The sequence below is a fragment of the Rhinatrema bivittatum genome, chromosome 12, assembly GCF_901001135.1.
Source record: "Rhinatrema bivittatum chromosome 12, aRhiBiv1.1, whole genome shotgun sequence".
Classification (NCBI taxonomy): Eukaryota; Metazoa; Chordata; class Amphibia; order Gymnophiona; family Rhinatrematidae; genus Rhinatrema; species Rhinatrema bivittatum.
In genome coordinates, this window is record NC_042626.1 from 59,703,930 (window position 1) to 59,720,622 (window position 16,693).

General features: G+C 45.7%; 1 protein-coding gene across 1 annotated transcript in view; it reads right to left on the reverse strand.

Moving 5' to 3' along the window:
- KCNH4 (potassium voltage-gated channel subfamily H member 4) overlaps nt 1–16,485 on the reverse strand; it is a 305,039-nt gene extending 288,554 nt beyond the window's left edge. Inside the window, exon 1 of the mRNA XM_029572244.1 lies at nt 16,410–16,485. Coding sequence (XP_029428104.1) covers nt 16,410–16,485 — 76 coding nt within the window. The remainder of the gene's footprint in view (nt 1–16,409) is intronic.
- Nucleotides 16,486–16,693: the final 208 nt, after the last annotated feature.

Sequence of the window (16,693 nt, forward strand, 5' to 3'; positions counted from 1 at the left end):
GACGGTCTCTGGGCCCCTGCTGCCTGTTGCTGCTGGGACTGGAGGGGCTGAAGCAGACACAGCCCTCCTGAGCGGAGAACTCTGTCTGCATTTCCTGTTGCAGGCAGGCAGGAGGAATGAGCCACCAATGTGGATGGTAAAGGGAAAAATTAGAATGGAGAAGGGGCTGACTGCTGGAGGGGGAGTTGTGAGGAAGCAGATGAATAAGGGGAGGATGAATGCTGGAAAATAATGCAATACAGGAGTGGTGAATACTGAAGGGAGGGAAGAGAGGAAGAATAAATGCTACAGGTGGGGTGAAAGAGGGAGAATGAATGCTAGAGGGAGAGGTGAGTGAGGAGAGAGCGAATGCTGGAAAGGGAAGGGAAAGAGGAGGGCGTGAATGCTTATGGTTGGGAGAGAGAGGAGGGGTTGGTGGGTGGATGGTGAGCTATGGGGGAAATCAGTGCTAGGGGGTGTGAGAGATGAGGAGTGAATGAGGAGGGGAAGAAAGGGTGAATTCTGGATGAGTGGTGGGAGATGGGGACGTGAATGCTGGGGGAGAAAGAGAAAAGTGGATACATGTCATTCTGTCCCCCCATCTCCCACCTGAAGTCCGCCATGTTCTGTCTTGAGTCCCATGATACTATGGATCCCAAAGCCCTACGACGGCCTCAGGAATCAGGACTTTTTCATACAGTTGCTCATTGCTTGTGTCCCGGTGTCCACTCAATCACAGCAAGCAGCTACAAGGCCATGAAGGATGAATGGAAACCAATGGAAAGTCACATCCAGCAGGCCTGACACGTACTGGGAGTGAGGGAGTAGCCTGGTGGTTAGAGCAGCAGGCTAAGAACCAGCAAAGTCAGGCTTCAAATGCTGCTGATGGGACCTTGGGCAAGTCACTTCATCCTCCATTGCCTGAGCTGCAAACTTAGGGGCAGATTCACTTTCTCCCATTCTGTGTCTATGGGAAAAAGACTTAGTAAACCAGGCCCTTAGACGGAACACCCTCTGGGAACAGGGAAATACCTACAGTACCTGAATGAAGTCGCCTTAAGCTACCAATGAAAAGATGTGAGCTAAATCAAAATTAATACCAATAAATAATAAATACCAGAGAACTCTCGAGTGTGCCAGGTCACATGTTGAAATCAGAGCTGTAGGGTGCCTATGGCCAATATGGCCTCCACCACTGGCGAGCTCTAGTGCCGTCGGCCAGCTGCATATCGTCAGGAGCACCGTGGCCCTGTCGTCCATACTACTAATTGCATGAAAGGCAGAATATAAACCAAACAAATAAATAAATAAAATAGAGGCCTCAGGAAGAGCAGTAAAATGGTTGGCTGGGCCTCAGGAGGAGAAGAAGTATGGAAAGCAGGGGATTTTTTAAAACCCTTATTACTTTTAATTATTGGGTGTTATTTGATGTGTCTTCTGTTTTGAAATATGTTTTTGTTTGGAAAATGTTTCTATGAATTTTTAATTATTGATCTTAATTATATTCATTGGCAGTTTTGAATTTTTTTTTTAATTGGCATGCTTTTACTGTTATTGATATTTTATATTTCTTGATTTTATTGCCTGATGTTTTATGAGGAATTGTAATGTTTCTGTTTTTCTATTGCACTGCATACGGAGTCTGGCTTCTTGCAGTTTCGAGTTCCATTTCTGTCTGCACGTTTATTTATACTTTGTGGTCCCTTTATTCTGATTTGAGGGTCTGTCTGGGTTTTCTGCATGTTGACTGAGGTGCAGTATTCTGTCAGCATGTAACTTCTCTGTAAGGATCTATAGCAGCCTGACTTAATCTGTTTTCTTATCAGGAGGTGAATTGGTGTTTTAGGGCTTTGTGTAATATTTGCAGGATTGCCTTTTCATAGATAGGGTTGTTGATGTTTGAGTGCTGCCAGTTAATGCTGTTTTGATAAGAAAAATTAATTGTATTGTAATTCTGTTTTCTCGTGGCTTTCTGAGGGCCAAGCCCATACCCAACACACATTACAGCAGGGCTAATACCATGTGGGTTCCAAGCATCTTTTTTTTTTGCAGGGTTTTCTGGTTGGCACCACGGCAATATAAATATAATACACATGTTGTAAGTGATCGTGTTACCTCAGGAGATCATACTTTAAATATCCTTTTTCATGTACAATCTATTACAAATGCATAATTTTTAACTGTGTGTGTGTGGGGGGGGGGGGGGGTTTGCAAAACTGTGAGGTTACTCTAGGGCACCTAATACACTTGGCACCAGCCTTAGGCATTGCCAGGGGCAGTTCTATAACGAGGCAGGGTGAGGCAGCAAAAAATGTCCCTTTCAGAGCGCCGCTGGGGCGTCCGCCTCACCCTGCCTGCCCCTACAGCGGCTGAGGGACACTGCGGGCTGCTGCAGGTCGGACAAGAGGGACACTGCTGCCGGCCGGCCAGGCTGGCAGCAAGGGGGTGGGGCAAGAGGGACTGAGGGCGGAGCAAGAGGAGGGCAGAGGGGAGGGGCCAGAGGGGGCGGCAGATTGCCTTGAGCCGCCCCTGGGCATTGCTATACACAAAAGAGCAGTGGAGGACCAGAAGCCTATCCACTGCTGCCCCTCTGCGACAGCACAGCCACTGTCAGACTGAAAGCTGCTGGCCAACATTTCCTGGTGCTCACTTGATCAGCAGCAGGAAGTGACCCCCACCTCCACGGTTTGAATCTGCTAGTGGCTGTACTGATGGAGCATGGGAGCTGCCAGCCTGCCACATAAATTAATGAAGGTACGTGAGCAGGGCAGATGCTGGGGAAGGGGGGAGAGGCAAGAGGTAAATTTGTAAAATGCGGGAAGAGAGGCAAGGGGCATATACTGTTGAAGGGGAGGGGGAGGCAGACAGGGTCAGATGTTTGGAAGCAGGGGGTAAAGCTGCAAAATGTGTAGAGATATAGGACAGATGCAGGGGAAGACGTTGTTGGCAAAGGGGGAAGAGGCTCAGCTGGTGAAGGGAGAGAAGCAGGGAGCAGAGGAGGAGAAATGTAGGGTTGGTGGAGGAAAGGGGTAAAACATGTAGAGGGATATGATCTGTGGTGGGGATGGGGTTATATGGGGAACAGGAAGCCTGGGGAAGGGTGCTATACAGATAAGGATCACACTTTTGGGACCAGGGTACATCTTTATAGATTCTAAATAATAAATGCTATGTTTTAAATTTTAAAAAACCCACAAACATTTAACAGTGTCTTTCAGCTCTTGGTGTCATGTGTTGTATAATGGATGAGGGTGCAATTTTTCACTTGGCCATAGATACTAAATGCATGGCTATGGCTCTGGTTGAACGTCACTCAAAAAATGTGCTAAAGATTGAAAAAACTCAAGAGGTAACCTAATCATCAAATGAAAAATGTATATACCCATCACCACTGTAATGAACTAAACATCTGTTTATTCTTATATGACACAAACTCACAATAAGTGATAAATGAGCATCATGCTAGGCGTCATCAGCGGTAGCTCATGCTTATTAAACCATCTGCCTTATGCATAATCATTGGTCATATTGTCCAATTCTTCACCAATATGCCCTTTTTATGTGTTTTAGATGCAAATAGAATCAATGTTTCGTTTAGCCAAATGTATAGAGTAGCACTTATTCAGCAGATCATTTGGCGGATATCAACATATTGTTCAGATAAGTGCTACTCTTCATTTGGCTAAACGAAACATTGATTTTTATTTGCATTTAAAACACATAAAAAAGGACATATTGGTGAAGAATTGGACAATATAACCAATGATTATGCATAAGGTAGAATGTTTAATAAACGTGAGCTACCGCTGATGATGCATAGTATAATGATCATTTATCACTTATTGTGAGTGTGTGTCATATAAGAACAGTTAATTACAGCGGTGAGGGGTATATACGTTTTTCTGGTTGAAAGCCTACAAAAACAATGCCAGTCATCTTAGGCATCACTGGTCATGAGGAACTTCCAAGTTCACCTCAATATGCTGAGCAAACCTACATGCTCCTGAAGGAAGCTCTTTTGGCATAATGCAAGTATTATGAAGAGCACTAGCAGTACATTGGAGAAACTGTGGGGGCACCCAACAGATATTGCCTTAAAAATGAGGTTTAGTCCTGATGCATATCCTAACCCAAACCCAAACCCATTTGGCTGCATTAACCAAGGCACAAACAATGTGCACTGCAGAACGGCCCAGCTGCAACCATGCAAAAGTGTCCATTTTACAGAGTGACTTTGTGCTTTTGCTGGGAGTGGTATGATGTCATTCTCTTACAGTGAAATCCCATCAAGCCCTGGAAATAAGTTCATTAACAATGAGAGGTCTATAATCAGACACAGTCTGGACAGCAAAGTTAGCCAGATAAACTTATCTGGCAAACTTTGGAGGCATATTCAACAGTGCAGCTACACTATTGAATTTAGCTGGCTACTGTAATTAGTTAGCTGGCTAACTATAGCTGAATAACTTTAGGACAGCTCTTTGGCTTGACCAGACTTATCTGGCTAGCAGGCCGATACAGAAAAACACACAGGAGAGCCGGCGAACACCTGCTCTCCCGGCGTGCGTACAGGCCACTCTCCTGGGCGCGCGATTCAGGAGGGTGGCCTTTGCAAATTAGAGCCCGCGGTAAAAGGAGGCAATAGGGACACTAGCGCGTCCCTAGCGCCTCCTTTTTGACAGGAGCTCAATTTTTCCGGCATCGGTTCTCAAACCCGCTGACAGCCACGGGTTCGGAAAACGGACGCCGGCAAAATTGAGCGTCTGTCTTCCGACCCGCGGGCCGATTTTTTATTTTTATTTTTTTAATTTTTACTTTTTTTTACTTTTGGAGCCTCCGACTTTATATCGCTATAAAATTAAGTCGAAGGGTGTACAGAAAAGCAGTTTTTACTGCTTTTCTGTGCACTTCCCCGGTATCAGCTGAAATTAACGCCAGCCTTTGGGTAGGCGCTAATTTCTGAAAGTAAAATGTGCGGCTTGGCTGCACATTTTACTTTCTGTATCGCGCGGGAATAACTAATAGGGCCATCAACATGCATTTGCATGTTGTGGGCGCTATTAGTTTCAGGGGGTGGGGGTGGGCGCGTGTTTTGACGCGCTATTACCCCTTACTGAATAAGGGGTAAAGTTAGCTATATCGGCCTGTAAGTCATCTGGCTAACTCTGAATATTAGAGTTAGTCAGCCAGGTTAACTTAGCTGGCTAACAACTCCTGCCAGGTACGCCGCTGGACCGCCCCTAACGTATCCAGCTAAATTCTAGCTCCCTAACATTAACCGGTTAGAATTTGGCCACATAAAGGCTGAATATAGCCAGGTAACCCATTTAGAAGGATAACTATTACATTATCTGTCTATATGGCTTTTGAATATGGACCTCAAAATATTTAGTATATCAGAGCAGAAACATTTTTTTCCACTAGTTTGTGCATATATTATATGAAAATCAAATAGAAAATTAAAGGATGAAAGCTCACTGGCAAAAATACAACACAGCAAAAGGAGCAGAAGGTATGATACAAAGCATGGGTCATTATACAGAAGCCAGCTTATAAGAGCCAGAAAACAGGCTCCACGCTCATTGGTAATCAGAGAGCCATATTTTAGCTTTCATAGCCAACGTGCAGCTAATCACAAAAAGATGCATACTGAGTGGGCAAACAGTGGGAAAGACATCAGAAGAGATCTGTTTTTTTGGAAGGCATTTTTTGAGACAAAATGGCTGTCCCCTCTGTATCTCCTTGAGAAAGGCGCGCTCCTTACCTGCTGTGGGGTATTTTTTTAGTGGCTCTCATCCTATCTACACAGTCAGTATGTAATTGTTATGATTGCTAGCTACAAAAAACCCCTAAAATATGGATCTGTGATTACCAGTAAGCCTGGAGCTGGTTTTCTGGCAGCTGTAAATTGGTTTCTAATTCTACATGGTGACCCCTCAATGCTTCAGTGAATGAAGTTTGCAAACAGGCTTTTCTGCTCACTTTCTGTGATCCGACTCAAGATATTCTTCCAAATTCCTTGTGAATAATATAGGCAAAAGGGCCAGAAAGTGTGTTTGGTTCATTGCAATGCTGTCTTCTCCCTCGGTGGATGGTTATTATAACAAGAGGGCTCTTAATTCCTAACGGGAGTTATTACTTCATTACCGTGCACTGGGAGAAAACAGGATGCCGGCCAACGTTCATTATATCAAGGAACATGGTTTGTTATAACAGGGTGCTACAGTAGTTTGGGAAGGTGGGGATGTGCCTAGGAATGTCTGCCATCTCATTCTCAGCCCATAATTCCCAGCTGTGTCCTGAGAGTCAGACAGCCATGGCACATAATGTCTGAGTACTCTCCAGCCCATGCAGAAAGCATCTGTTCAGTTTCATGCCCAGGATAGAAACTACTGCTACCCGGAAGGATAAATTATAAATGCACAAGGTTCTTTTTACGTGTCCCAGCATCCTCCTCCTCCTCCTCTTTTGGGCTTCTGGCCCAACTGGTACTGACCTCTACTGGGCCATCGCACCACGAGGCTTCATTCACAGTCACCTGGGAGTTTCCCGTTTCGCAACCCCCTCCAATCCATCCCAGCCATTGGAATAACAGTCTTTGACTTCGGGGCCATACACTGCAGCTTCCTAGGGAGCCCTGTACTCATGTTCCAAGTCCGCACACGGGAAGGCAATCATCAAACGCCCAGCAGGGCTCACAGCATTCATGGGACTGCAAACTCATTTTCAAAGGGAAACTCTACAGGGAGCTTCCCTTTTGAAAATGAGGGACAGCATATACACCTTCTGCCCCCTTCACCTGAAGTAAGGAGGGGCAATAATCAGGCCAAAGCGCGTGAACTTCTACCCCCGTAAAAAAAGGGGCAGGGACAAGGTGGAGGAGATAAAGTACCCATGGAGGTTGCATTTTTAAATCTCCACGCGCTCTTCACGACAAACTTTGCACCTGCTCCCATGAAGACCCAAAGTACTTGGGAACTTTGAACTCTCCTTGTGTGCTGGGCCCTAAATGTTCTCCTCCATGAGGAGTTTTCCTTTGAAAATGAGCTTGCAGTTCTGCGGGAATAAGGCACCCACGGGACTTCAAACCCCACAGCCAGCACCATTATTGCCCCTGCCGGTGATCTGTTGGGTGAGACTCAGACCAGCCCTGGGAGAAGACGCCGGGATTGGGAATCAAATCCAGGTGTGCCGCATGGCATTGGGCAGCACTGTCATCGGACCTGCCCAGGGAGTGCTACTCTAGGACCATCTAGTGATGGACCGGATAGAGGTGGGAGGGAGCTCGGCTCCTGGGTGAGGCTGTGTTGCCCTCTGCAGGTCGTACAAGGAGAAAACCCTTTAAACCTCATCCTGCCACTGCTTTACTCCTTTCCCTTCTCCTCCTTTCAACACTTACTGGAATGGCAGGGTGGGTGGGCTCAGCCTGAATTATTCGCCACAGCATCACGCACCCCTGACTTACCCATCAGCTGGCAGCATCAATGGTACATGACTGGCACCGGCTGATCCTGCAACCGACAGCACCTGCCGACAGGTGCCACCGTGCTCTCACTCAGCCACCGACGCGTGATACCCCCTTCATGGTCCTCTATATTTTCCTTGCTGTTATCTGGGAAATCATCTAACCGGGGAAAAATGTTCCCTAAGGATCTCCGTAGTTTGAATTTGTTAACATTTGGAAAGTGCTTGCCAGCTTCAGTGGCATCTCTAGACAGAATTATTTGGAGGGGGAGGGGGGGGTGCAATGGGGGAGGGGCAAGCTACGTACGGAGGGAGGCAAACCAGTGGCATTTCCACAAATCCCGCCCTTCCCCACAGCACGGTCCCCTGCCTTTAAACTGGCTAGAAAAAGCCCCAAGGGCCTCCTGCGCAATTCTAAAAAAACTCGGCCAGTTTTACCTTCCCAGTAAAACAAAGATTACAATTGCTATCCTCATTCAACCAGTTCTTCAGTATGGGTGTGAGAGTGAAGGGACAGAATTTCAATACGAGCCCTGCACCTCCCGTTCTGTAACACACTCCAGATCCACAGACATTTCCCCTCCAATGGCCCTGGTCATGTTTCCTCTTACAACTCACCCTACACAATAAAATGTTCAAATCCTTGTGTCACCTCAGTCACGGAACAAAAACTCTTTCCAATGCAAAATACTTTGTGAAATAAAACAAAACTCTGCCAAAAAAAAAAAAAAAGACACTCAGAACCCGTGTGGCAATCTTGCCGTACTGTAACAGCACTAACTCCCAGAATTCAAACAGCAACAAGCCTACCTAGGGAAAGAGAGCGCTGCAGCACTATAATGGGTCTGGAACAGCACCCGGTATAATCTCTTATGGTGAAAACACAAGCAGCTGTACTGCAACAGATCCTTCCAGAAGCCGCCGCACACTAGCAGAATCCCTCACTTTGGTCACGCATAGAGGACAGACAGCAAATCATAGTCATCGCTACAGGCTGGCACGTGCCAAAAATTAGCTTGCCACCCCTTTGCTACCCCAGTTTTATACATCAGATTGGACACTGCTAAGCTAAACCCCTACCCAATCCAATTCACAGAAGGAGTGCCATCAGCCGCGGATCCTTAACTCAAACTCCCTCACTCCCCCCACAGCCGGCAGCAGGAGACTTGTTCAAGCAGACGGCAGCTCCTGAGATGATATTGCTTAAATGTGACTCCTGCTGGCACCTGCTCAACCATGCCCGTGGGCAGAGTTTGAGGGGGCATTGCCCCCACAAACATAAAAGGACCTTGCATGACATGGCGGAGCCCTTACTGCAGCGGCTGAAGAAGAGTGAGAGGGGACGTGGTGGCCACTAGTGAACCCATCCCGCCGGCAGCTGAAGACAGAGAGGGCCCAGCAGGCCTCCACGGAACTCATCCTACAGCACCTGGAAAAAAAACAAAAGAGGCTACCTGTCAGCCTCCAGTGGATCCTGGCTAACAACTCCTCCCAGGTACGCCGCTGGACCGCCCCTAACGTATCCAGCTAAATTCTAGCTCCCTAACATTAACCGGTTAGAATTTGGCCACATAAAGGCTGAATATAGCCAGGTAACCCATTTAGAAGGATAACTATTACATTATCCATCTATATGGCTTTTGAATATGGACCTCAAAATATTTACTACATCAGAGCAGAAACATTTTTTCCACTAGTTTGTGCATATATTATATGAAAATCAAATAGAAAATTAAAGGATGAAAGCTCACTGGCAAAAATACAACATAGCAAAAGGAGCAGAAGGTATGATACAAAGCATGGGTCATTATACAGAAGCCAGCTTATAAGAGCCAGAAAACAGGCTCCACGCTCATTGGTAATCAGAGAGCCATATTTTAGCTTTCATAGCCAAAGTGCATTTAATCACAAATAGATGCATACTGAGTGGGCAAACAGTGGGAAAGACATCAAAAGAGATCTGTTTTTTGGAAGGCATTTTTTGAGACAAAATGGCTGTCCCCTCTATATCCCTTTGAGAAAGGCACACTCTTTACCTGCTTCCATCATTGAACCCCCCCACACAGGCTCTCTCACATGCACACAGGGCCTCCCCTTCTGCCCTTCACAGAATGGGAGTTCAATGGGGGTCCACTCTCTTATCAGCGACCTCCTCTCTTTATTTAATTTATATTCTGCTTTTTGGCACCTCAGAGCAGATTGCATTCAGGTGCTAAAGCTATTTCCTTATCCCCAGAAGGCTTACAATCTAAGTTTGTGCCTGAGGTAACAGAGGGTAAAGTGACTTGCCCAAGGTCAGAAGGAGCCACAGTGGGATTTGAACCCTGGTTTCCCTGGTTCATAGCCCATTGCGCTAACCACTAGGCTACTCCTCTCTCTTGTAAGCCACCAGTGGGATGGGGTCCACTGGTGGCTGTTGGGTAGCCTCACTTTCTCTCTCGGGCACCATGGGATGGGTTCTGCTGTGGCCTGCTGGGTCCTGTATCTTCAGCCGATACTGAGTTAGAGTCCACTGGTAGCAGCAGTTCCCCTCTCATTCTTCTTTGGCCACCGCAGGATGGGCTCCGCAGAGCCCTTCCAGTTCTTCTTATGTTGGGGGAGGGGGGGGGGGCACAGTGTTGTGCCTCAAATTCCACTCATGGTCATGGCTGAAGGAGTCGCATATAATCAACATCATGTCTTGTTTCTGCTGGGCCAGCCCCATGGCAGCAGAAGATGATGTTTGCTTAAATGTGACTTTTACTGCTGACTGGTGGGTGAGGGAGATTGCGGAATCTGCAAGAATTAGAGATATAGTGGATGCCTTCAAGGTGCTCTGCTCAAATAAATGGTAATGGAACCCATGAGGGAGAATGTGATACTCGACCTAGTACTCACAAACGGGGAAAGTGTCTCTCATGTCCGGGTCGGTGCCCACTGAGCACCAGTGATCATCAGATGGTATGGTTTGATGTCGCAAATAAGATACAGAGAAGTCACACGAAGACCTGAGTTTTGAATTTCAAAAATACTGACGTTGTCAAAATGGGGATGTACCTGGAGGAAGAACTAGAAGACTGGGAGATAATGAGTGAGGTGGAACAACAGTGGGCCAGATTAAAAAGAGCTATATTACAAAGGCAACAGATCTATACGTTAGAAAAGTAAATAAAAGTAAGAGGAAAAAGAAACTGATCTGGTTCTCAAAGGAAGTGGCAGAAAAAATACAGGCAAAAAGAACAGCGTTCAAGCAGTGTAAAGGATCCCAAAAAGAGGAACACAGGGAAGAAAATGTGATGAAACTGAGAGAGACAAAAAAAGAAATCAGGAAAGCAAATGGTCAAGCAGAAGAAAGGATTGCCAAAGATGTAAAAGCGAGATGACAAAACATTTTTCAGATATATCAGTGACAGAAGGAAGGTCTGTAGTGATATAATGAAATAGAAAGGAGACGAGGAGCAATGTGTGGAGAGACATGAAGAAATGGCAGAAATATTAAACAAACAATTCAGTTTGGTGATCACTATTAAAAGACCCTGGAGAAGGGCCGCTGCTGGTTGACCAAAGATGGGGATGGGGTAGACGAAACTCTGTTTTCAGAATAGAATGTATGGGAAGAGCTAGGCAAACAAAGTGGACAAGGCCTTGGGGTCAGATAAGGTTCATCCCAGCTTATTGAGGGAGCTCAGAGATGTGCTGGTGGGGCTGCTGAAGAAACGGTTCAATAGATCCCTGGAAACAGGAGTGGTGCCATGAGATTGGAGAAGAGAGGTGATGGTCCCGCTTCACAAGAGTGGGAGCAGAGAGGAGGCTGGAAACTACAAGCTGGTCAGCCTCACCTTAGTGGTGGGAAAATTAATGGAGACTCTGCTGAAGGAAAGGATAATGAACTATCTACAATTGGGTGGGTTGCTGGATTCACCAGGAGAAGGTCCTGTCAGACAAATCTGATTTTTTTTTTATTGGATAAAGAGAAAATTGGATCAATGTGATCTACTTGGATTTCAGCAAAGCTTTCGATACCACCCCACATAGGAAGCATGTGAATAAAATGAGAAGCTTCTGACTGAGCACCAAGGTGGTGGTGTGGATTACAAACTGATTGACTGATAGGAGACAGCATGTAATGGTAAATGGAACCTACTCTGAAGAGAACCATGTTAAGTGGAGTGCCACAGGGATCGGTATTGGGACCGGTTCTGTTCAATATCTTTTGGTGCAACCAAGGCCGGTGGAAGGGTCTGTAGTGACCTAGGCAGACCAATGTACCACCGCCCCCCTCCCAACCCACCCTGAGTTGAATAAGCCTCTGACAGTGGTAGATATATAGAATTATTTTCACCCTCTTATAGTGCTCATTTTCTCTCTCTCTCTCTTGTGCTCTGTGACTTCTGTCATCCCTTTCACATTTTGAAAATGGTGCCCTTGTGTAACCTGGTTGCGCCCCACCCATTGACGCCACCCTAGATGACCGCTTAGTCCTGCCTAATGATCGCACTGGCCCTGGGTGCAACATTGTGGAAGGTAAAGTTTGTCTGTTTGCAGATGATACTAAGATCTGCAATAGAATGGATGCGCCTGAAGGAATATTTATTTATTTATTTATGTATTTATTTACTGTTTTTCTTGACCGACCATCATCAGAGACATCATGCCGGTTTACATGTAACAGGGGATAACGAAGAAGGAAATGAGCAGTTACAATAAACAGGGTCATGAAGAACTAGGAGGTGCACGAGGAAACTGCACAGAAAGGGAAAGAACAGGCATGACGGAGAAGGCAAACTTAACTACACAGTAGCAAATTTAAATATACAATAGTAAAGATAAATACACGATATGAGTCCCAAACTTAGATTGGGATGTAAATGCACAGGAAGATGGGGGAATGTAGAACGAATAGGGAAGTTAGGTAGACCAAGTATAGCAAGAGTGTAGTAAAGAAAGTGTGACACTGAATATAATACTGAATATAGCATGAAATTAAGTTGGAAGGTAGAAAGCCAAAAGGCATAGGAGGTGCTTTACGTAGAAGAGGTTAAATCCAGGGGTAAACGTGGGAGGAAGAAGAGCAGGAAAGGGAGAATGGCAGAGATGGAATGGCAGAGAATGATTAGCGAGATTAAGGGTAGGCTTGCTTAAACAGCCATGTTTTGAGTTTGACTTTGAATTTCTGCGCGCAATGCTCTAGTCTGATAAGTGATTTAAGAAAGTTCAAAGATTTGGCAGCTGGGATTCAATGGCAAGAAGTCAGAGTCATGAATCTGGGATGCGGTAATCCAAAAGCGCTGTATGTGATGGCGGGGGGGATCTTGGAGTGATAGTCTCTGGCGATCTGAATATGGCGAAACAATGTGACAAGGAAATAGCTAACGCCAGAAGAATGCTGGGCTGCATAGAGAGGAATAACCAGTAAGAAAAAGGAGGTGATAATTCCTTTATATAGGTCCTTGGCGAGGCCTCACCTGGAGTACTGTGTTCAGTTCTGGAGACCGTATCTCAAAGGAGACAGAGTCAGGATGGAGGCGTTCCAGGGAAAGGTGACCAAAATGGTGTAGGGTCATTATCAGAAGATTTAAAAGAAGAGGCTGAAGGATCTGAATATGTAGACCCTGGAAGAGAAGAGGTGCAGGGGAGATATGAGACAGACCTTCAGATACCTGAAAGGTTTTAATGATGCACAAACTTCAAACCTTTTCCAGGGGAAAGCAAAGAGTAGAACTAGAGGTCATGAAATGAAACTCCAGAGGGGATGTCAGGAAATATTTCATCACAGAGAAGGTGGTGGAGGCCTGGAATGCCCTTCCGGAGGAGGTGGTGAGGAAGAAAACAGTCAAAGAATTCAAAGGGGCATGGGATAAACCCTGAGGATCCCTAAAGGTTAGAGGATGGAAATGAAGAGAAGGGTGCATGGGGGTGCGGCGGTTACTACTACCCTTAACCAAATCACCTTCATGCTTTTGATACAACTGCAACATTGTTCTCAGCTTCAATGGCAGAGGGAAAAGGGGAATTGGATTTCGACAACAACCAACACGGGCCCTGGCTTTTACAGTTTGGGGTACTGATATGCAGACATAAGGGAAAAGGCACAGGACTGCCTCTGAGGCCAAGTCCATAAGCAAAGCACCTCAAGCAGTAGTGTGTGAATTTTCAAGAAGGCTCCTCACCCAGTAAAAATATTGCTAGCAGTAAATTTTTTTTTATGGGTTATCATATGGCTTGGGGATAACTGCATGGAGCGGCAGTTGCTATCTGTAAGAGAAACATAGGGGTATCCTGCACAGCTTGGCAGTTACTACCATAAGAAGCTTGCTGAGCAGACAGGATGGACTATTCGGTCCTTTTCTGCCATCATTACTATGTTTCTATGATTTAAGGATCTGTGACTGTCAGCTTTCCATTTCTGAACTGGATTGGACAGGGGTTCAGTTATTCCCGCCCCCACCCCAGTATAAAACTGGGGTGGCAGGCCATATACTGGGCCTGGCACATACCACCCTGTAGCGATGTCCGGGGCCAGCTTACTGGTGAAGCACTAGAGTCACCTTTACTGATGAAAATATCTTCAATACAAATGCATGCAAAAGCATTTTTACACGAGAAGGACAGCACAAATATCACAGCCCCTTATATAGCACAATCATCCATGAAACAGTCCGTTTTGGACTGGGCCTTGCAGAAGTACCGAGCCAGGCTTGCCAGAGAGTGCTCCGAGTTCCCTAGGCAACCATTGTATGTTTCACTGCTCAGAGCTCCCCATCCTAACTCCTAAGCAGCTCAACAGCAGGAGCAAAGGGCTACATGGCCACGTGGTAACTGTGTTGTCACTCATGTTCCACCACCATAAAGCCACCAGGAAGGGTAAGAGAAGGATGTACATAAACAAGGAGATATATATATATATATATATATATATATCTACACACACACACACACACACATAATTCCCATAAAGTTAAACAGCATGGTACAAGAAGTGTGTAAATGAAGATAATAGATTCCCTGCAAGTGGGGATGTCTTAATCCAAGATTGGTAATTCATATGACCTTGTTGGCCAGTGATTTCCTGATTCATTTGGATTTCTGGGATCCCACACTATGATGTACAGCTCGTCTTTTGTGAGTCACTGATCTAGCTTTGTCACTTCAGAATCATTTTTAAGAGATTTTGCACTTACTGAAAGTAAATATGCGATGAGCACAGGGCAGGAAAACGAATTCCCCTCTCACTCCAGTGTTTTCTAAGGGGTGATTTAGTCATTCAGGAAATGAGAGTCAAATTCTGCGAACTAAGGATCATGCCTGGATCACAAATCCTGGACATGAAGGTCTGGTTCAAACTAGGAGAACTGGTTCCTTAGTTTGATGGTGTGATAAGGCAGAAGTTGTCCCGGGACATGACTCTCTGGGTGAGCCTGGACACGCCTCTGCATCTTCCCGTGTTTCAGCTTTAATGCCGGCTCTGCCATGGACCCCGTGTGATCCTCAGCATAACACATGGTGTCATTATCTCATGAAACCACCATTGAATATTAAATAATGTACCCGTGGACAAATTTAACCAAAAACAACCATATAATCTGTCTTCAGGTCATCTTTACACTGAGAAGGAAGACAGCAGGTCCTCTCATGTCAGTCCAAAAAAATTATCAGACAGCTCTAGGTGCACCCAATGCAATAAGCTAGGCCCACACATAATAGCAGAGGAGTCTAAACTCAGCAACTTCGATGGCTCTCGTCTTTGTCACATAGTATCTATCTCCCTTCCAGGTGAGCACCCTGTGGTCTACTTACAGGGTACATTGCTTGGGGTTTTGTTGCAAAAAATGTATAATGTTAAAAAAAACAAAAAAACAGAAGGAAAAAGTTTTTAAAAGGGTCCGAAACAGCCTCATTTTTCATGAGGTTCTGCCCCCATGGGGGATCTCCTGTTTTCTAGGCCAGTGCTAGAAAAAAAACAACACCACAGAATATAATGGCCCATCTAATCTGCCCAATTGACTTCCCCTGGCTGTACACCTCAGCTAATTTCTGATTGTTTTCTTTACTTCTTTGCAATTAAAGGTCCTCTGTGCTTACCCCTATGCTTTCTTGAATTCTGTTACTGTTTTTGCTTCCTCTCGGAGGCCGCTCCATACATCTACAACCCTTTCTGTAAAGAAATGGGTTGTGATTCTCCTGAGTCTTACTCCTCTCTTCGAAAACTTCCTTTCCACTGAAAAAGGTTTCCTTCTTGTGCTTTATTTATACCTTTCAAATACTCGACTGTCTCTATCATATCCCCCCCATCTCTCCTCTCCTCCAGATTTCAAAATGCTCGTCCTACTAATGCCAAGCTAAGACCATCCAGTGACCTTGGTTAACCTTTCTGGATGTCAAGGCAGGCAGCTCCCTTCTCACTCATCCCTCGCTTTCGGTGTTTGAAAAGAGGTGCGAAAGCTCTTTAGCACAGAGCCCAGCATGCATGCAGGAAGGAAAGCAGCCTGCAGTTTAACCAGCTGCGAATCCCCCATGGGCTGCTGCCTGGAGTATAATGAATCCCTGAGAGGAATCACAGCCCTGAACAAAACAACCAACTCCCTTTGCATGAAAGCCAGGAAGAAAACAGGAGCAACTTTTACTTTTTTTTTTTTTTAACACAATTTCTTCCAAATGGTCATCCTTGTTGCCGCAGGACAAAAGTTGCCTTCCCGGTCAGTCACTTGCGTGTGCTGACTGCGGCATTCATTTGTGCAAAGTAATCCCCAAAAATTAAAAAATAAAATAAAATAAAATGAATGCAAAGAAATCATCGATTCCCTGCATCTTTGACCAAATGCTGACCTGCTGTCCTTCCTGGTGCTTACAAATTTCCAAGCAAAATGATCAATTATCCTTTCTGCCCTCCAACATCCCCCTCCATGTCTCCTTTCAGAAGCCAAATGCAAAAAGGGTGGGGGAACCTTGGATAAAAGTGAAAGTGGTCCGCGGAGTTAAATACTCACGTGTCCCGTCGAACCTGGTGGCTATGGTGTCCAGGAAGGTATTCTGGGGTGCCAACAGCCCTTTCATCACAGGCATGGTGCCTCCGCTTCGAAACGAATCTGAGCTTGTGCAACTAAAACCATTGAGGTCCCAGAGTTATCCCCAGAACGCTGGCGTCAGCACTGGAAGAGGTTGGGAGCGGGCTCTGGGCAGCAGCCGGGGTCCTGGCATGCCAGACTGCCCAGTGCTGCTCAGGCAGGATTTATTCCCGTGGCTCCGGGCTCCTTGCCACTTAACGTATGCA